Source organism: Tympanuchus pallidicinctus, unplaced genomic scaffold, assembly GCF_026119805.1.
Source record: "Tympanuchus pallidicinctus isolate F22 unplaced genomic scaffold, pur_lepc_1.0 scaffold3, whole genome shotgun sequence".
Taxonomy (NCBI): Eukaryota; Metazoa; Chordata; class Aves; order Galliformes; family Phasianidae; genus Tympanuchus; species Tympanuchus pallidicinctus.
This window is the reverse complement of record NW_026294747.1, coordinates 58,794,808-58,815,940: the sequence shown is the minus strand read 5'-3', so window position 1 is coordinate 58,815,940 and position 21,133 is coordinate 58,794,808. Positions and strand designations below refer to the sequence as shown.

General features: G+C 49.3%; 1 protein-coding gene and 1 long non-coding RNA gene across 4 annotated transcripts in view; both read left to right on the top strand.

Annotated features, from left to right (window-relative positions):
• LOC128085211 (rho GTPase-activating protein 32-like) overlaps positions 1–21,133 on the top strand; it is a 35,656-nt gene that overhangs the window by 12,538 nt on the left and 1,985 nt on the right. The window contains exons 3-11 of the mRNA XM_052692297.1: positions 15,966–16,088; positions 16,668–16,745; positions 17,539–17,620; positions 18,326–18,469; positions 18,748–18,850; positions 19,115–19,247; positions 19,775–19,857; positions 20,232–20,339; positions 20,710–20,855. Of these exons, the coding sequence (XP_052548257.1) occupies positions 15,966–16,088; positions 16,668–16,745; positions 17,539–17,620; positions 18,326–18,469; positions 18,748–18,850; positions 19,115–19,247; positions 19,775–19,857; positions 20,232–20,339; positions 20,710–20,855 (1,000 nt within the window). The remainder of the gene's footprint in view (positions 1–15,965; positions 16,089–16,667; positions 16,746–17,538; positions 17,621–18,325; positions 18,470–18,747; positions 18,851–19,114; positions 19,248–19,774; positions 19,858–20,231; positions 20,340–20,709; positions 20,856–21,133) is intronic.
• Positions 69–14,919, top strand: LOC128087273 (uncharacterized). 3 transcript variants are annotated; one of them, XR_008209742.1, is made up of 4 exons: positions 69–632; positions 1,472–1,638; positions 2,872–2,942; positions 3,312–3,367. It is a non-coding gene; the product is annotated as an uncharacterized LOC128087273 (long non-coding RNA). The 3 variants fall into 3 exon arrangements; XR_008209741.1 differs by lacking the exons at positions 2,872–2,942; positions 3,312–3,367 and adding an exon at positions 14,829–14,919; XR_008209740.1 differs by having other exon boundaries at positions 2,872–3,360.

Sequence of the window (21,133 nt, the reverse complement as noted above, 5' to 3'; positions counted from 1 at the left end):
TTCACTGCTCTTGTCATAGATGCTTACGTGTATTGGAACAGTCTGTGCTTCTGCACTGCAGCGTTGAGGCGCTGTCTGTCTTTGTGGTGTTGGCTTTTGTGGACACGTGCTGTATGGGAACTGCTGAGTCATGGCCTGAACCTCTGATTGATCACCTGAGGCGAGCAGTGAGTCAGGCAGAGGAGCACAGGTGAAGGCAATGCAGCTGTGCTGCTGGAAGGGGTGCAGCCAGGCTACAGCCCTCCTAGACCTGTTTAAGAGCTGGCTGCCAGTGGGGAAGGATCTCGTCTGGAGATCTGCTCTGCTGGAGTTTTGTAAGTGAGCCCAGGATAGGGGTAAGCCTTCTATTTATTCTCCTTTTGTTAGCTTAGTCTGCTTTGTCAAACTCTCTTGTTTATTTCATAATGACAACATCTTAATAGTCATTGATTATACACGTGCACTAAGTACTTTTTCTTCTTGTTTTAGACTACTCCAACGTACTTGGCCAAGCTGCTTTTGCAGATGCCTCAAAACAAACCCACAGAGTTCATGGATTCAGCCATCTTCACGCTGCATAACTACGCATCCAGTCAGAGAGAGGAATCTCTGCTGTTGCAGCTGTTGCAAACAGCATTGCAGGAAGAGATCAAGTACGTTGTAGCATAGGACACAGCCTTGCTGTTGCCTGAGTTTGGGCCGCTGCTAAAATTGCAGCTGTTGTTGTGTGATGTCCCGTGCTCATTAGCTGATAATGCTGAACTGTCCCTGCCTTCTGCTCATGCTGTTTCACGTCAGTCCTTTCTGTAACCTGGAAGGAGGAGGAATTACCTTTGTTCTTTAGGATTAAAGCCATTTTTCTTTAGCCAGTGCTTTCTTGCTCAGGGAGGCACTGTTTTTGATCTACTGCAGTGCTTTCCTAAGATTCATTCCCATCTAAGTTCTCTGCTGTCTAGTAAGAAGGACTTGGCACAGACTGCGAGCTTGGGCTTTACAGGCCAGAGTGAAGCTGACGCGAAGGTCACTGTTTTCCAAAACTGATGAGGAGGCTGAAAATCAGATGCTGTCTGGTTTGGGTTTTTTACTGGCTGTCAGACTTAAGGATTCTGGCTGTCTGTCGGCATAATTGAGTTGATTGTCACTTAGGAGTTTGGTGTTTATGACTTCTGGCTGATACGGAGCTTCACAACTTGCTAGGAATAGCAAATACATGTAATGTTGGAGGCAGTCATGCCTTTTTTGATGTTTTTAAGTATGAGGATGGTATGTGCCCTCCAACAGGTAACGCCTAAAAGGTTTGTTTAATTATTATTATCTTTTCTTGGAGTAGTAGTTCAGGAAAGTGCATGTCTATGCTTTATTCTCTGCTGCTGGATTTCCCATAGCGGCATGCTGTGAATGGCTTTTGTTGCTGATTGCTTACTTGTTGAAATACTGAAAGGAAATAGTTGTGCCTGTGTAGAACTCCCTTTGTTTCCTCTGTATTTTTGAGATGCGCTCTTTCAACCGTGGTGCCCGTGGTCAGAACGCACTGAGGCAGATCTTGGCCCCAGTTGTGAAGGAAATAATTGAGGACGAATCGCTCAACGTCAGAACGGATCCAGTGGATATTTACAAGTGCTGGGTGAACCAGATGGGATCTCAGAATGGTGAGGCCGGGTATGGAAGCTGTTGCTACTGTTTTTTTTCTGAAAGTTGCTCAGCTGCTTTGCATTGCTCTGTTAATCGTTCCGAACCATCCCTGTATTCATTGCATGCATCTGTCCAATTGCTACCAGCTTTTTTCCATCAGCTCGAGATGGCTTTCTTCTGAAAGGTATAAAGATCACAGAATCACAGAATTGTAGGGGTTTTAAGGGACCTCCAGAGATCATCGAGTCCAACCCCCCTGCCAAAGCAGGTTCCCTACACCAGGTCGCACAGGTAGGCATCCAGGCAGGTCTTGAACATCTGCAGAGCAGGAGACTCCACCACCTCCCTGGGCAGCCTGTTCCAGTGCTCCGTCACCCTCACTGTAAAGAAGTTCTTGCGCATGTTTGTGCGGAACTTCCTATGCTGCAGTTTCCAGCCGTTTCCCCTTGTCCTGTCTCCACTCACCACTGAAAACAGTCTGGCCTCACCATTCTGCCCCCCACACCTTAGATATTTATAGACCTGGATCAGGTCCCCTCTCAGTCTTCTTTTCTCAAGGCTGAACAGACCCAGTTCACTCAGCCTTTCCTCATAGGAGAGATGCTCCAGGCCCTTCACCATCTTCGTGGCCCTCCGCTGGACTCTTTCCAAGAGATCCCTGTCTTATTTGTACTGGGGAGCCCAGAACTGGACGCAGTAGATCATCTTGTGACAGGGGTGTTGAGACTATTAGAAGTGAATCTCATGAAGAGATAGGCCAAAAAAAGCCCCAAAGCATTTCTTCTGTGTTAACTCATAGGTACAGATACCGTAGCTCTTACTCTACCAAGCCAATCTCTGCCCACAACTCGGGCAGGCTGCCCAAGGAGGCTGTGGATGCCCCATCCCTGGAGGCATTCAAGGCCTGGCTGGATGTGGCTCTGGGCAGCCTGGGCTGCTGGTTGGTGAACCTGCACGCAGCGGGGGGTTGGAACGAGATGAGCATTGTGCTCCTTCTCAACACAGGCCGTGTTCATAGAATCACAGCATGCAGCTGTTCCTGTCTGCCCATGAGAAGGTTTCATCCACGTGGTCATCCTGGTTGGTTGGCCTGTAGATCCCCCGCTACGTCATCTGTCCCTGTCCTCCCTTTAATCTGTGTCTATAAACTCTTGATGGGCTCCCATCCGTCCCCAGTCAGAGTTCTGTGTTTCTTCCAGTGCTTGATGTTGACCAGATTTTGAGGATTCTGTTGTTGGTTGTATCTGTTTTGTTTTTAAGGCACTTCAAGGGAAGTGGTGGAAAAGCAATGCTATGAAGTAAAAGACAACTGTCCCAGCGCAGCACGCTGCGTGAGTTACTATCTTAACACTGCAATGTGCAGCTTGTGTTTTCACTGATTTATTTGCGACCTGAGGTACTACTGCGTATCGCAGGTGACCTTCTTGACTGTAGAGAGCGTGTCTGCATGTGGTACAGAAAGATACAGTTCAGAGTTAGCTGGGCCTGTTCTCACAGCGACTGCTGCAGGGACAGCAGAGGACGTGAGAAGTCCTTTGCTCTTTCAGTGCTAGCATTCTAATGAAAGTGAAAGCGTGCAGCTCTTTGCAGCCAGGTGAGCGTGGATCTGTTTGTGTGTCAAGCCAAAAATTCTGCCTGGCACTGACAAAAGTATATTAGGCTGAGGAGTGCTCACCTTCACATCTGACTTTTCCAAATAGCAAGTTGCCGTACGATGTTGCACCTGAACAAGCTCTTAATCACGGTGAGGTGAGGATGCACCTGGATGCCTCAATCCGAGATGTGAAGGCAGTGACAGACAAGTTCCTGTCTGCCATCGTTGTTCAGCTGACCAAATCCCGTAAGTCTGGTGTGTCACCGCGTTATCCTGCAGCAGTTAATAGTGGGTTCATCCGTGAGGAATTCTCACTTGCCTTTTATTTCCTTCGAAGTTACGGGATGCGTTTCATCGCCAAGGTACTGAAAGACTCCCGGCATGACAAGTTTCCTGATGCTGGCGAGGATGAGCTTCTGAAGGTAAGGAGCTGAGCAGCTCTGTGAATCATTGTCTGCCACGCTGACTGCAGCAGATGCATCTCAGTGTTGTTTGTTGGCTGTACGTGTGCAGAGAAGTTTCAAAGCTGCAGTTTAAGTAGACAGGCTATTTGTTGTTATGGGTATAAAGTACTTTGCCCTGTGCTTTGGATTGCTGGGTACATGTTTGTCAAAGGAGAACATAATACAGCGTTCAGAAGAAGTCACCCTATTGCTTTTCCTTTTGCTTTTAATATCTTGGGCATTGTGCCCCCTAGGTTTCTTGGCTTTGGGATGCTCTTGCTGCTGAATGGTGCACCTTGGTTTTGCTGGTGTTATCTGAGTCAGTTGCTCTTTTTTTAAAGAGACAGGTGAATTCATTTTTTCCATCTGTAAATGTAGGTGGAAAGCTGCAGTTTTTATTAATCCTTGTGGAGACAGTGTCACGGCCCATGCCGCACTCTGAACTGCAGCTGTGTGCGGTGACTGCCTGTAGATGCATTAGGGCCTAAAACTACTCCTACAGTGTACTGTTCTTGTCTTCCTACTACATGTTTTACTATTATCAGTATGATTTCTCTCACAAATGTGTTTCTTATGACTGGTAGTGAACAGTTTTGTCTGTTGTGACCATGTGCCGTCACCTGGGATAGTAGAGCAAGAGCTGAAACCGCTGTCAAAACCATGACCTCTGTGAAAGCAGTTAATTTCTGGGGCAGCTTAGCAATGGCGAAGCTTCTTCTTTCTGTTTTTGCCATTTCTTCACACCTCTGATCTCTTCTGTGCATTCAAATCGCACGTGAAGCAGGAGAAGCCCAGATTCTGTGACTTGGCTCTGCGCAGATTGATGTGAAACTCCAGGAAATACTGAAGCATGTGGCGTGGGAACTTTTGCTGCATGTCAGCGTGCTGGGCCAATGCCTTTTTGTTGTGGGAATTACTGCAGGCAAATGTCCAATACGGGTTAGAAGTAGATGGATGAGCACGTGGATAACGGGCTGTCTTTATCTTTGGGGCCTCGGCGTTCATTGCTGCTCACTTAGCTGGTGAATTGGACTTCTTTTGAAATGTCAAATACCGCTCATCTTCGGTACTTCTGAGTTTCTTACTTCTGGATTAAATGCACCGTTGTGCATTTATTTAGTGTATGTATCTATGTTGCAGTGTGAAACTAAGATTCTTTGGGACAGCATGTGCTTATTAATGGCAGCGCAGTAGACCCTGCATCTGGAACGGGGCCCACAGCTCACAGGAAAGTAATTGGTCAGAACTCACTCGGAGTAGTGTCAGTAAAAGTCAGTGGAGGTCTGTGCCATTGGTTTTCCACGTGTTTTTTTCTCTCCTCAACTTGTCCTAGATTGTTGGCAACTTACTCTATCACGGCTACGTGAATCCGGCCATGGTGGCACCGGCTGCATTTGACCTAATGGATCTTTCAGCTGGAGGGCAGCTGACTGCAGATCAACGAAGAAACCTTGTGTCATGGTTTTATGATTTTTGGTCATCAGTATTCCACACCATAACATCATGTAATGCACTGGGGGTGGGGTTTGATATCTGCCGAATGTTCGTCCGTCGGAGAAGAACTACATTTCCCCAGGAGGCTTTGCGGTCAGCAAGGGGATATAACTCCATGCAAGGTCACCTGAGCCTTCTTCTTTGCCTGCGCTTCGCTGTCTGCGCTTCGCTGTCTGCGCTTCGCCGCCTGCGCTTCGCCGCCTGCGTTTCGCCGCCTGCGTTTCGCCATCTGCACTTCGCCGTCTGTACTTCAGTCACTCAACTGGACTGCACTTCTCACCCCAGGATTGTGGTGAGGTCTATACAATTCAAACAGACTCTCTCTCTCTCTCTTTGTAGTTTACTAATACTATATTTAGTAAAATCATTTGTTCCACCTCAGATCAGTGCTGTTGTTTTTTTCAAGTATTTTGGGGTCCCCTGCTTCCCCTTTTCCAGAGGCGCGGATCCGCAGTCCCTCCGCCCTGCTGGTCACGGAACTGGGCCGGACCAGCCCATAAACCGTTGACATTTTTGGTGGAGAATGCGGGCAGCAGTTGCTTTCTAGCTGTTTAGACTCTCTGCTCTCGGAGAGTTCCGTTGGTAAAGCTTATCTGTTTCACTGGTACTCTCTAAAAAACGTGACCTTGAAAGCTCCAGGCGGACTGCCAGTATCGTAGGATATTTGTAAACTCAGAGCTTTACTATCTCGCCTCTGTAAAAAAAAAAAAAATGCTTTCTGTAGTGAAACTTACTTTTAAAGGGCTGCACGCTGCTGCCTCTTCTTTCCTAATGCTCAAAACATACTGGGCATTAATTAAGCTTGCCACCTTGCTCTATGGAGCAATCGGCATATACAATCAAATGAAAACATGGGTGGAAATATGGACCTGGCACGTTCGTACAATGTGGCTTACAATTCCGGAGACAGCTGCCAATTTTACAGGACTGGGATTTTTTAAGGTTTCCAGTCTCACCTTTCAGCCTGTAATGCAGTTTCTGAATGAACACCTAGTCGCATTACTAATCTCCCTGAATGTATTGCTCATCATTTCGCTCAGTATTAGTATTTATTATATTTTGAGGATATCCTCCCCAAAACCAGAGAATACTGAGTGGCAGGGAGTGTGGAGAGGTCTGGGAAAGACTTTAGACAGATGGAAATCTTCAGTCTCATGGAACTTTACTCCAGAACACCTGAAAGACCCTGAGATTCTAAACAGCTATTTAAGGCAGGAATGTTGCGGTTTGGGCAGTTCTGAGGAGGCACATATGATTTGGGGCCTGGCTAATGCTTATCGGGCCTTATTCAGTACTATCCTGGAGAGAGAAAGAGCTTCTGAAATTGAAAGGGAGAGCCTCAGGGAAAAAGTTCAAAATGAGCGAGAGAGTCTCCTGCTCCAGAGGAAAAACCTCCGATCTGAGAGAGATGCCCTCCGAATTGAAAGAGACTCCCTGCAGTCCAAACTCGACAGTCTTAAATCTCAACAACACACCCTCCAATCTGAGCTAGATACTGTCATAATCGAACGAAACAAGCTCCAAGCTGAACTGGAGGATGAGAGCATTGGAACCGACCAACTTGATCAACCACAAGAGGCACCACAATCGATGTCAGTTGCCCCTGTAAGAGGACGAAAAACAAAGCGAATCTCGACTCAGTTAGAAGAGAAGAAAGAGGAGGAAAGAGGTCCAGAGGAGTGGCTCCGAGGTCCAAGAGAAGCACCTCTGAGTCCAGGGGAGGGACCCTCAGTAAGACCACGGTCACCAACACCTACAAGGGCAAGAAGTCCTGGAAGAGCAAGAGGTGAGCAAGATATTGTTACTTTTGTGGATCGATCTCTGAAAATGAATGAAATTCGAAGTCTGAGAAAAGACTTCTCTCGCCACCCAGATGAGCCTATTGCTACTTGGTTACTTCGATGCTGGGACAATGGGGCCAACAGTGTGTGGCTAGATAGTAGAGAAGCTCGCCAATTGGGTGGCATTGCTAGGGACTCCGCCATTGACAGAGGTATTAGTACATGCCAGAACCAGGCTTTCACCCTCTGGAAGAGGATGCTGTTAGCTGTAAGAGAAAGTTACCCCTTCAAAGACGATCTGATGCCCGAGAAGAAGAAATGGGCTGATATGGAGGAAGGCATCCGTTATTTGAGAGAATGTGCTGTGGTGGAAACACTACATAGCCCTGATTTCATTCCTGATGAGCCAAATCAAGAGCATGATCCTGAGAGGGCCAGGTATACACCAAATATGTGGCGTACGTTCACGAAGACTGCACCAGAAAGGTACGCCAGTACATTGGCAGCTATGTATGGCAGAGGGGAAAGAAGACCCCTTATAAATGAATTGGTTAATAAGCTTCAAGACTTTGAGTTACATTTAAGCCCTCTACGAGCTTGTGTTTCAGCCATTGAAAAAGTAGCTGAAAAGCTGGACAGAATGGAAAACAAACAAGAAGATATAATAGATAAACTATCAATTGTGCCTGATGCCGATGAATACATGGTGGTCACAGATACATCTAATGAGGAACAGAATTCCCAAAACAGCCTACTTGAGGGGCTGATCAATTTGGTTTCCTCCCAGCCGGTGTCATCCAACATCTCAGCTATCAAAAGAAGACGTCCTCCTGCTCGAACAAGTGACAACAGTAAGACCACGTCACGTTTTGTCTTGTGGCATTACCTACGCGACCATGGAGAAGATATGAAGAAGTGGCATAAGCAACCCACTCCTGCACTTCAAGCACGGGTAAAAGAGCTACAAGACAAATCAGCCACCAAGGTGAACTTCTCCAGAAAGGTAATTGCTCCAGTTGCTGCAGACAACAGAGGTAACAAATAGAGGGGCCCTGCCCCCAGCCAGGGGGGGGAAAGGGATAATAGAGTTTATTGGACTGTGTGGATTAGATGGCCTGGTACATCAGAACCACAGAAATATAAGGCCCTAGTTGATACTGGTGCACAGTGCACTCTAATGCCCTCGAGTCACCAAGGGACAAAATCAATTTATATTCATGGGGTGACAGGAGGTTCCCAAGAACTGACTATGTTGGAGGCCGAAATCAGCCTCACTGGTGAAGACTGGCAAAAGCACCCTATTGTTACTGGCCCAGGGGCTCCATGTATACTTGGTATTGATTACCTCAAAAGGGGATATTTTAAGGATCCCAAAGGGTATCGATGGGCCTTTGGAATAGCTGCTGTAGACACAGAAGGTGCTAAGCAGTTATCTGCTTTGCCTGGCCTATCAGAAGATCCGTCTGTTGTGGGGTTGCTACGAGTAGAAGAGCAACAGGTACCGATAGCTACAAAAACGGTGCACAGACGGCAGTACCGCACCAACAGGGATTCCTTGCTCCCCATTCAGAAGTTAATTCATCAATTAGAGAACCAGGGAGTGATCAGCAAAACTCACTCGCCTTTTAACAGCCCCATATGGCCAGTGCGTAAAGCCAGTGGAGAATGGAGGCTGACGGTGGACTACCGTGGCCTGAATGAAGTCACACCCTCATGGAGTGCTGCTGTGCCAGATATGTTAGAACTCCAATACGAACTGGAGTCAAAAGCAGCTAAGTGGTATGCCACCATTGACATTGCTAATGCCTTTTTCTCCATTCCTTTGGCCAAAGAATGTAGGCCACAGTTTGCTTTCACATGGAGGGGCATTCAGTATACCTGGAACCGTTTGCCCCAGGGGTGGAAACACAGCCCGACCATTTGCCATGGGTTGATCCAAGCTGCACTGGAACAGGGAGGTGCTCCTGAGCACCTGCAGTACATTGATGACATCATTGTGTGGGGCAACACAGCAAAGGAAGTTTTTGAGAAAGGAGAGCAAATAATCCAGATCCTTCTCCGTGCTGGTTTTGCTATTAAGCGAAGCAAAGTGAAAGGACCTGCCCAGGAAATTCAGTTCCTAGGCATAAAGTGGCAAGATGGCCGTCGTCACATCCCAACAGATGTGATTGACAAAATCACTGCCATGTCTTCCCCCACTAATAAGAAAGAGACACAATCGTTTCTGGGCGTAGTGGGTTTTTGGAGAATGCATGTTCCAAACTACAGCCTCATTGTAAGCCCACTTTATCAGGTGACACGGAAGAAGAATGATTTTGTGTGGGGTCCTGAGCAGCAGCAGGCTTTTGAGCAGATTAAACAGGAGATAGCCCGTGCTGTGGCCCTGGGGCCAGTACGGATAGAACAGGATGTGAAGAACATCCTCTACACTGCTGCTGGAGAGAAAGGCCCCACTTGGAGTTTGTGGCAAAGAGCATCAGGAGAGACCCGAGGCCGACCCTTGGGATTCTGGAGTCGAGCCTACAGGGGGTCGGAGGAGGGCTACACTCCAACTGAGAAGGAGATCTTAGCTGCATATGAGGGGGTTCGGGCTGCTTCCGAAGTAGTCGGTACTGAAACACAGCTCCTTCTGGCACCTCGACTGCCAGTGTTGAACTGGATGTTCAAGGGAAAGGTTCCTTCCACCCATCATGCCACTGATGCCACTTGGAGTAAGTGGATTGCACTGATTACACAACGAGCACGGATAGGGAACCTCAGCCGTCCAGGAATCCTAGAGGTCATCATGGACTGGCCTGAAGGTAAAAAGTTTGGAACACCACCAGCAGAAGAAGTATCACGTGCTAAAGAAGCCCCACCATACAATGAACTACCAGAGAATGAAAAGAAATATGCCCTATTCACAGATGGATCGTGTCGTATTGTGGGAAAGCATCGCAGATGGAAATCTGCTGTGTGGAGCCCCACACGACAAGTTGCAGAGGCCACTGAAGGGAAAGGAGAATCAAGCCAATTTGCAGAGGTAAAGGCTGTCCAACTGGCCTTAGATGTTGCTGAACGGGAGAGGTGGCCAATGCTCTATCTCTACACTGACTCATGGATGGTAGCAAATGCCTTATGGGGGTGGTTACAGCAGTGGGAGCAAAATAACTGGCAAAGAAAGGGCAAGCCTATTTGGGCTGCTGACCTATGGAAAGATATTGCTACCCGAACAAAAAATATGGTTATAAAGGTGCGTCATGTAGATGCTCATGTGCCCAAGAGTAGAGCTACAGAAGATCAGCGAAATAACCATCAGGTAGACCAAGCTGCCAGAATTGAGGTGGCTCAAATAGACCTGGACTGGCAGAACAAGGGTGAATTATTTCTAGCTCGGTGGGCCCATGAGACCTCAGGTCATCAAGGAAGAGACGCAACATACAAATGGGCCAGAGACCGAGGGGTGGACTTAACTATGGATGCCATTGTACAAATCATTCATGACTGTGATACATGCGCCACAATTAAACAAGCTAAGAGGATGAAACCTCTCTGGGAGGAAGGGCGATGGCAAAAGTACAAATATGGGGAGGCATGGCAGGTTGATTATATCACCTTGCCACGACCTCGCAATGGTAAGCATTATGTGCTCACCATGGTGGAGGCAACAACCGGGTGGCTTGAAACATATGCAGTACCCCATGCTACCGCCCGAAACACCATATTGGGTCTCGAGAAACAAGTCCTGTGGCGACATGGCACCCCAGAAAGGATTGAGTCAGATAATGGGACTCATTTTAAAAATTCACTTGTGGATACTTGGGCCAGAGAACATGGCATCGAGTGGATTTATCATATCCCCTATCATGCACCAGCCTCTGGTAAGATCGAACGCTACAACGGGTTGTTAAAAACCATGTTGAAAGCAATGGGTGGCGGAACATTTAAACACTGGGAGAAGCACTTGGCAGAAGCCACCTGGCTGGTTAACACCAGAGGATCAATCAGTCGAGATGGTCCTACCCAATCCAGCTCCCTACATATTGTAGAGGGAGATAAGGTCCCTGTAGTACATGTAAAGAACATGTTAGGAAAAGCAGTTTGGGTTTTTCCTCCTTCTGGGAAGGGCAAACCTCTTCGCGGAACTGTCTTTGCCCAGGGACCTGGGTCCACCTGGTGGGTGATGCAGAAAAACGGGGATGTTCAGTGTGTACCACAAGGGAATTTGATGTTGGGGGAGTGCAGTCTGTAATCCCATGTGTTAAGCATGATGTAGTGATGTAGAATAAGGGGTGGAATGTCATGGTTTTATGATTTTTGGTCATCAGTATTCCACACCATAACATCATGTAATGCACTGGGGGTGGGGTTTGATATCTGCCGAATGTTCGTCCGTCGGAGAAGAACTACATTTCCCCAGGAGGCTTTGCGGTCAGCAAGGGGATATAACTCCATGCAAGGTCACCTGAGCCTTCTTCTTCGCCTGCGCTTCGCTGTCTGCGCTTCGCTGTCTGCGCTTCGCTGTCTGCGCTTCGCTGTCTGCGCTTCGCCGCCTGCGTTTCGCCGCCTGCGTTTCGCCATCTGCACTTCGCCGTCTGTACTTCAGTCACTCAACTGGACTGCACTTCTCACCCCAGGATTGTGGTGAGGTCTATACAATTCAAACAGACTCTCTCTCTCTCTCTTTGTAGTTTACTAATACTATATTTAGTAAAATCATTTGTTCCACCTCAGATCAGTGCTGTTGTTTTTTTCAAGTATTTTGGGGTCCCCTGCTTCCCCTTTTCCAGAGGCGCGGATCCGCAGATCCCTCCGCCCTGCTGGTCACGGAACTGGGCCGGACCAGCCCATAAACCGTTGACACCTTGGTTTGTTGCAAAGATGCTGCAGCATGCTGCGTCCAGCAAGATGCTCATGGGAGACGGTGCACATCTGAGCATCGTGAAGGAATACTTGTCACAGTCATCCCAGAAATTCAGGTAGAAGACTTGAGCTGATTGTGTTGAGGAGTTTGTCAGAGGACAGTGTTGCAAACAAAGAGGAGTGATGAATTTTAAATGTAATAAATTCCATCTCAGTCAAAAAGGAGGTCTGTTGAAAATGAGAGATTGCCCTTTGGGCTTCCACAATCATTGATCATAATGACATATAAAATACGTAGCTGGAATTGACAAACTAGATATAGTATATTAATGAGCTGGTCCAAACAATTGGCTTTGCCATACAAGCCTCCAGAGTAAAGGCTGTTTTTCTTTGTGTTTATTATGATATTCTGGCCATTGAAAACTAGAGTGTGCGTGCGTTCTTTCCTATATGCACCCTAGTTCCCTGTATGCAAACTAGATGGCACTTTGGATTAAAGCAGGCTGGAATTTAGTTGTTTGTATAATCAAGTAACTTTTGAATGAAGAGCTTCTTTATATCTTTCATCTTTTGTAAGAAAGAAAACTGGAAATGGCTGGGAGTGAGGATTATTCTTGCAGCTGAGACAGAAGGATGGGTGCACAAGGTCATTCGGTCCATGGACTTGTCCTGCAGATGCTTACAGTGAGCGAATGCCGACATGGCCAGTACCAATAACTGAATCTTCTAGATGGCTTTTGATGTGATAAGCTATAGCTTGTCCAATTGCAGTATGCTTGGGAACCATGGTTTGAAGAAGAACAGCTGCTGGTATGCTGATTACCTTTTTCTCCTTTTTCTTTTCTTTTTTTTTTTTTTTTTTTTTTTTTAGACGCTTATTTCAGGTTGCTTGTGAGGTTCCTGAATTGCAGGATCAATTCAGTATTGATGAATATTCTGGCTTCCTTCCTTGTCTATCCCTTCTGCAGAGCTTATAGCCATCAATCTCAACGCTCCAGTCATGGGAGCAGTCCCACCATGTTTCAGTAACAGCAGCTAGATCGTAGTTAGCCTGGTGCACAATGGCTTCCAGTTCCTCCTGCTTGTTGCTCATGCTGCGTGCATTGGTATAGGTGCACTTGAGCCGAGTCATTTGCCTGACTCCCAGCTCTAAAATCGTTCCGCCAGGCTCTTCTCTTGTGAGGCCTGTACTGTCCCCTTCCCCCGTCATAATTAGTTGATTGCACAGGAAGAAAAGCTTGATGTCTGTGCCAAGGGAGACGTACACCGCACTTGCGCTGCCTGGACGATGTGGAAACTGGAAATTGTGGGGTGTGCTGAAGCATGCCCTCTCAGGTCAGTCTAAGCATCCATAGAGTAGACCTGTCTAGCAAAACAGGGAATAGACAGTTAAACCCATTCTGTTGGGAAATACTCTCTCCTTCTAAGTACCTTTAGAACGTGAGTTTCTTCAATTAATTACTCAACTCATTTGCTTTTCCTGAATGATCCTAAGTTCTTTTCTCAGGCGACATCTGCACTCTGCTCAGTCCAAGGAGAATCCCTGCCCGCAGATGCAATGACACAGCATGGCTCACCACCTCATTTTTCATTGCTTACTGTTATGGTAGCTGCCATCCATGTCCAGGCTGCATGTTCTTAGAGCTCTTCTGGAGTCCATGGGGCAGACTTATGGTTGAACTAAAGGGAATTTTTTTATAATGCTCTAGCTCCAGATGATTATCCCTAGTATCATTGTATTTAAAAAAAAAAAAAGGCGTTTTGAAGTAGTGCGATATATCTTCTGTGCCTCAGAATGTGGCACGTGTGGCATGAGAGAGTTGTGAGGCCACGAGGACTGCCCAGACAGCATGAGAACTGTAAGAGCAGAGAGCTATAGGTGATGCAGCGCTATTGGTGCCACCCGCAGGAAGCGGTAGCTGGAACAAAATATGGCCAGAAGAGTGATCAGATTGCGTTTGGTAAGGAACTATTTCATTAGTTGTAGAACTTTGACAAAATGTATATTCAGGATGATGATCAGCATGCCAGGTGCTGGGACCATGCCGAAAGAGAAATGGTCTGAAAACGTCGGTGCCATTTGCAATATATCCCCTTCCACAAAGCCCTCAGATCCATGCTGCAACTGCATCCAAAGCAACCCAGAGCCCTGTGCTTGTTGTACCCGGAGCTGTCGGTGCCAGGAGTTGCTGCTGTGTTTGCAAGGACGTTGTGTCAGCAGTGTGCCGTCAGTGGGGTTGTTTGATGGCAATGAAACCGCTGAATGGCGTACCTCAAGACTCAGAAAGAAGATGGTAGTGGTGACTGTGTGTCTGGGTATAGATAGCTTGATACAGATCTATAGGACTGCAGTGTGGATTGTACATAGGCCCTGCGCTGCGAGGTACGCTGTTGGGAAGCAACGTCCATCTGCCCGAGGGCAGGAAGGCCCTGCAGAGGGACGGCCTGAGGCCAGCCGTACGAGGCTGCACAGGAGCAAGCGCTGGGTCCTGCGCTGTGGTCATGACAACCGCATGGCAGCTTGTGCAGGATTGGGCTGAGGTAGAATTCCAAGGGCCCACTGATTCTAGAATGTTGGGTGCGGTGTTGGAATCTTCTGGTCGTGTGACATGGTCTTGCCTCCCCACCCTGTCGTCATGGCGGAGCAGCCTGGTGGCCCTTAGTGATGTCACAAGAGGCTGGAATGAGGGGAGGAGCAGTGCGTGCTGCGTCCCTTCATTGGAGCGCTTGAGCTCTGCGTGAGTAGCTCGCTTGTTGCCCTTGTGCAGCGACTGAGTGCCTTCCTTTTCACCCCGTCTTGTGCAGCATCTTGTAGGTAAGCTGAGACAGCGTGGGATGGACGGGTGGGCAGTGAGCTGTTGAAAACTGCTGTCTGGTGGAGCTCCTAGCAGCTCGTACTGCTTACTCTTGTCCATCAGACGTAACTTTCAGCCAGTACCTGCATTCCCAAGCGATCCGCAAAGATGGCATTTGTCCCGTGGCTTTTCCCTTGTCATCTTTGCTCCATTGTGCAAGCTCACAGACCTGTTCCTTCTCTCTCCTCTATCCGCTCCCTTGGTGCAGCTTTCGCTCGTGGAAGCACAGAGCAAAGTGACAAGAAACAGCTGCGAGTTCAAGGAATTGTCTACCTTGTTCTGATCTCCTGCCAGGTACGTGCCACGCTTTGTCCCCCCACGTGGTTGACCAGCACTGTGTCGCACCATGTTTGGTAACACAGCCTCACCCAGCGTTGATGGGACACTGGTCCCGTGTGGGTTTTTTCCCTTCCCCTGCAGCTCCGCCCTCAGGAGGATGCTGTGTGTGGTGCTGTGACCAGCTGGTCTGAAGGAAAGCAATCCCGTAGGCAAAGAGTCCTAGGCCCAGTTTGTGCTGAGCTGCACAGCGTGACCCAAGGTCACAAGCACGCACGCTTGGCCTGTGAGAGTGTGCGCGGCAGCTGTAGGGAGCACAGCAGAGATGCGAGCAGAGGAAATCCTTGATGTGCGGGGCTGCAGCAGGTGCCGGTGGTGAGGCTGCTGGGAGCCGGGGCCGGGGAGCAGATGCACCTGCAGCAATGATTCCTCTCACTGCCCTGCTGCTGCGCTGTCAGAGCGCCCTGGGCGAATGCATCTGCTGCTTTGTGCCAGTCCCCATCTGCTAGCAGAGGGACAGCCGCTTGGTCAAATGCTGCCTAATGGGCTGTCCCATTTGAACGGAGTGAACAGAGTGGTTGCTTCTAGAGCACCCGCCTGTGCCAGAGGATAGCCAAGGGTAGTTCTGAAGAAGTCTCTCAATAGTGTGGTGTGTGAAGAGAGAAAATATGAGCGTGTTTCTTTTCATTCCAGCTTGTCGTGCCTGCTGTGATGGGCATCGCGTGCAGCGAGATCAGCTGTGAGCCTGGCATGACACGGATGGAGGTAGAGTGTGGAGCTCTGATTGGTCTTTGTTCCCTGATTTGAGCCAGCAGAGTGAGCTGCAGATGTGCTCTCCTGCTTTTCAAGAGAGCGAATCCTTGCGGCTCTATCGGTGTCACTGAAAAGCTGCCTTCAAGGCTTTCTTTCCTTGCTGCGGGCATGTTCTTAGCCTTGCCGTTCCTTCTTGTGTGCCCATGATAAGGACGGAGTGCACTTCCTGCAGCTTTCTCTGCTGACATGCTCCTCAGCCTGAAATCCTCCTCGTTTGCCCTCAGCTCCTCACCGTGGCCTGTGCTCTCTGTTTCAGGCTGAGAACAACGGGAAGCCCCTGCTGGTCCGTGAGGAGTCATCTCTTAATATCCCAGCTATTGCTGCTGCCCACGTTATTAAGAGATACGTTGCCCAGGCACCGGGTGAACTCTCCTTGGAGGTAAGCAGTTAAGGGCGTTCCTTGTTGTCCTGTACAGAAGAGTATAACGTGTGAAGCTATCAGGAATATTCTCAGACACCTTCCGAATGTTTGGTGAGGTGAAGCTCAGAAGATGCGGCTCCAGATTAGACTTGCACTGGGTTGGATGCAGGGAGGAGTTCAGCCATCTCTAAACTATGGCTCTATTTGGCATTGGAATCTTGTGATCCAAGAGCTACTGCCCAGTGTGGTAGCCTGGTCTCTGAGCAATGGCAGAGCAGTGTATGGAGTGTGCAGATCTGTTCAGGATCTGTTTGGCTGACTTATGCCTGCGGTTTAATTGGAGCTCTCCCTTTGGCAAAGAGCCTGCTGCTTCTGAGAACCATTTCATACTGAACAGCTGAATTCTGTATGTTGTGTATTGGAGTGACTCTTCTACTTGCACGTTCAGTTGTACGACTGCAAATGCCTGAAGAGCTGCACTGGTGCAATGGCTCTCAAGCTTGACGATATTGGGCAGTGCAGAAGAATGCAGTCATTTGAGCTGCGCTTTCCTCCCAGCCGTGCTGAAGCTGGGATTGACGTTGCAATCTCTTGCAGGTGGGAGACCTCGTGTGCGTCATCGAGATGCCGCCTCAGGAGCTGAGCCCCCGCTGGAGAGGCAAGCACGGCTTTCAGGTAGGCCCAAGCTTCAGACGTGAGAGCGCAACTTCGGTCGAGGCAGGAATCTCAGCTTAGAGCTGCCCTGCCTGCACAGCATGGCTCCACATGGAAAATGGTTTCCTTGTGCTGGTGTCAGAGGACTTTCCCTTTTGCTGTGGGCTTAGGCCAGAGCTGAAAGTTGGTCTTTGTAGGAAACTGCCTCCTCAGTTAACTTAGAAAGAAGAGCCCTCACAGCGTGCATCAGGTCACGGCCACTGAACCGCACCTTTGGAAATGCAGCAGCTAGGACACGTGTTTCAGTGTCTCTGAGCACTTGTGCTTGCACCCATGCAGAAGGTGAAGTCAGCGTCTTTTAGGAAGTCGCTGCCTGTCAGCTGAGATGAGGCAGGGTAACAGAGCCTCTGCGTGCTTGCTGCTGCTGCTGGCTGCAGAACGCTGGGTAGCTCAGAGCTGGGGATGGCAGCTGCATCTCAGTCAGCAAGCAGAAAGTTCATAGGCTGTGCCAACTCAGATCTAGCTGCATCAATCTATCATAATATATAGCTTCTGTATGAAGTCTTTCCCTTCGGGCACGCTTGAGATTTAGGGGTGCATAGCATACTTGTCCTTTCCCCGCTCCATACACAGTTTTATGGATATTTGCCTGCCAATTTGGAATAATTATTAATTTTAAGCAGGCCATTTTTTGGTTGGATTGTCTTACGGAGCATCCGGCAGGCACGTGATGAGGAAAAGGTGATGTTTGAACAGTTCAGGCCTGAGAAACGCTGCCTTCAGTATTGCACGTCTCTTCTTCCTCTTGTTACAGGTTGGATTTTTCCCTGGTGAGTGTGTGGAGCTCATTAACGGAAAAATCCCGGAGTCTCTCATCAATTCAGTGCCAAAGCCAGGTACGATGAGACATTTGATGGTGCAGGGAAGCAAAATGGAGTCTTTTTTGGGTGTGTTCCATGTTTAATACCTCCCTTATCCTTCCCCCCTTATCCTCTGTGCTGATAATCCTTCCTGCATAGCACGGGGCGTATGGCTGGTGTTTTGTAGGCAGTGAGAAGGAGGGAAGGCCAAGGCAGTTCTCCGGCAAGTCCGTACGAGGCTGAGAACAGCCAGCGTCCCTGGTGGACAGATAGAGGTCTGGTTGTGCTAGTGACACGCTTGATCAGAACGTGGCTTTTCAAGAGGGTCCTTAATGCCCAGGTTGAGCAAGCTAAGCAAGAGGAGTGCATTCAACTCCATCAGAACGTGCAGAGATTTGGCCCAGTCCTCCTGTGTTTTATGACTGGAGTTGGGGAAATCCTAGAATCCTTGTAGAATGGCTTGGCGTGGAAGGGAGCTCGAGGATCATCAAGCTCCAAGCCCCCTTGCCTCAAGCTGGGCTGCCAACCAAGCTCCACGTTTAAAGTGGGACTGGACCAGGCTGCCCAGGGCCCCATCCAGTCTGGCCTTGGACTCATCCAGGGTTGGGGAAAATCCATTTTGGTACGCACTTGCTCATCATGTTCTTCCCGTTTTGAGGTGCTCTGTAGAAGGTGTTGTGCTCGGCCTCGTCCAACGGAGCCAAACCTGAGATGAACTGGTTTCTTCCTTTTGTTGTGCAGTGCCAAAGAAGCGCGGCAAGCTCCTCACCTTCCTTCGTTCCGTGGTGAAGGCCCGCCCAAAGCAACGGAAAGAGCGGGAGGTGGAGAAGGAGAGGGTGTTCGGCCGTGACCTGGGAGAGCATCTTCTTCACTCTGGTCGTGATGGTAAGGGACAGCCCATTCCTGAGAGCTTCCCTGTTTGAGAACCTAACGATGAAGGGGAGATGGTATGTAGCAAGGGGCAGGTTGATACCAGTGGAGAAACGGGGAATGGGAGTTGATGGCTGAAAGATGAAGTGAGGCTAATGCTCCCAAGAGACAAGCACGTTTGTATTTGCTTCAGCCAAGCCCGGCTGGGCTTAGTGGATGGGATGTGACGGGAGCGCAGCCTGAGGCAGGACTTGACTAAGGAGCTCCAGTAACCGCCGGCACGTGTTCTTTAGTCCCCCAGGTCCTCCAGAGCTGCGCCGAGTTCATCGAGCAGCATGGCGTGGTGCAGGGGATATACCGCCTGTCCGGCGTGGCGTCCAACGTCCAGAGACTGCGGTAAGAGTGCTGCGACTGACAGACACAGCTGCCAGCAGGGGCACGTGCCCTGTTGCGGGCGTTCAGAGGCCTGCGGGCAACGCCTTAGCACAGAGAAAAGGTCTCCTTTGGGAACATCCCATCCAGCACGGCTGACGTGGTGCTGGTGGCCGAGTGTTTGTGTTCTCCTGTACATCAGGAAGCCCTTCCAACTCTTGATTGCATTGGGTGTGGCTTTTGACTTGCTTTCCTCTTTCTCAACCGCTTTCGTGTCCTTCTCTGCAGCCAGGAATTTGAGTGTGAGCAGGTTCCTGAGCTAACCGTCCGCGACGTTCACAGCGCGAGCTCCCTCTGCAAAATGTACTTCAGGGAGCTCCCGACCCCCCTGCTGACCGACCAGCTGTACGACAAGTTCTCGGTAAGCACGAGGCAACGCCTTTCCTTTCCCTCTTTGCTGGGCCTCTTGGGAGATGGCTGCAGCAGTGCCCCAGCTCTGAGGCCCTTCTTCTGTTAGCCCCATGGGGTTTACTCGCATGTCTTTGCCACATCCTGCATCGTGCTGATGCCGCTTCTGGTGGCCCCAGGAGGTGGTTATTTCCATATTCACAGTGCTTGCGAGAATTCCTGTGTTGTTTGTTTGTTTGTTTGATTTTGCTATTCCCCAGCTATTTCTGGAACAGGAAGGGGATTAATAGCCAAGCGTACTTGGAGATGAATGCCCCCTGCGAGGAGCTGAGCTGCCCAACCAGGCTGTAAACCGGCCCGGTGCTTGGACTCCTTGGCCGTGGTGGCACCAGCTGCGTGCCGCTATGTTTGCCAGATGCCTCTGGGGAGGCCTAAAATCTTTCTCAGTGCTGACCAGCAGCGCGCTGTGCCCATGGTTCCCGACCCTGCGGCAGGTATCTCGCCTGATTTGTGTCTCAATCCCTTTCTGCCCTTTTCCAGGATGCTGTTGGTGCCACTACAGAGGAGGAGCGGCTGGTCAGAATGCGGGACGTCATCCAGCAGCTGCCCGCTCCTCACTACAGGTCAGTGCTGCCCTCAGCCTGCTGAGCTCAGCCCTGCTGCACTTCAGAGGGCAATGGTGCGATTCCAGGCTTTGTCTCACGTGAGCAACACGATGCCTGGGTATGTTGAAGCGGTTGAAGGCTGCACCGGTTTAATTTACAGGGTTAATTTATTGGGTCAGTTCCTGGGCACGGGGGTAGGCTTGGTGCAGCTGATGGCTGTGGCTGTGCTGTGCTGGTGCTGGGTGCTGCAGCGTGGCACTTGGTCAAGTTGGATCTACTTCATCTTCAGCATCAGTAGCAGTAATAACAACTAGTGTGAATTGAGGTTTGCTTTGTGAGTGGCAGCACGGCATGCTGGCTGGTGCTGAACATTTGCCTCTCTTGTTTCCCAGGACCCTGGTGTTCCTGATGAGACACTTGGCCTGTCTTGCTGCAAACAGCTCTGTCACCAACATGCATGCTAAGAACTTAGCCATTGTGTGGGCTCCAAACCTCCTAAGGTAAACTTCTTTTTCCGTTTCAACAGAACGCTTACATCTGTTCTCCAGTAGAATAAAGCAGTCCTCCCTTCTTCTGCACCACATGTGCTCTTCTCCTGTAAAATGTGCAGTGAGTGGCTGACAGCAGAGCAGGAGCCTGGACTGTTCTCCAACCCCGCGTGGGCACAATTTCTAGCTGAGCATTGCTGCTCTCTTGTTTAGATGGGACTGGTGTGTCCTTGATCAGCCAGGAGAACTTCTTCAGTGGCATCTCTTATATGCCCGCCGCGGAAGTCTCCTGAGAACAAATGTGACAGCTTTGGGCTGCAGTAATTCAGACCTGGGGAAGCGATCTTGGCTGAATGACTTCTAAAACCTGCCTTTTCTACAGATCACAGCAGAGCGAGTCTGCCTGCGCCAGCGGGAGAGCTGCCTGCACGGAACTGCAGACGCAGTCGGCTGTGGTGGAATTCATCATCGACCACACAGACGTCCTCTTCTGCTCCACATCCGGATCGGACATTGCAGATGGAGCAGGTGAGTGTCTTCCTCCATTAGCTTTATCTTGGTCAGACACCTGGATCAAATGCAGGCCTTTTCCAAGTCCTTTGAAATACACTTTTCCTGTCGAGGGAACAGCAGACTTCTGGGCTTAGATTGGAATCTGGCGTCCAGTTGCTGGATGCTGAGAATGTGCAAGCCCAAACTTGACAAGGAGAAAAAACCATCACTGTCATTATGATGTTTTGCAAGCAGGTGAAGCTTGATTAACGTGTGGCAGCGGAGCTTTCTCAGTTCCCTGCCCCCATTTTCTA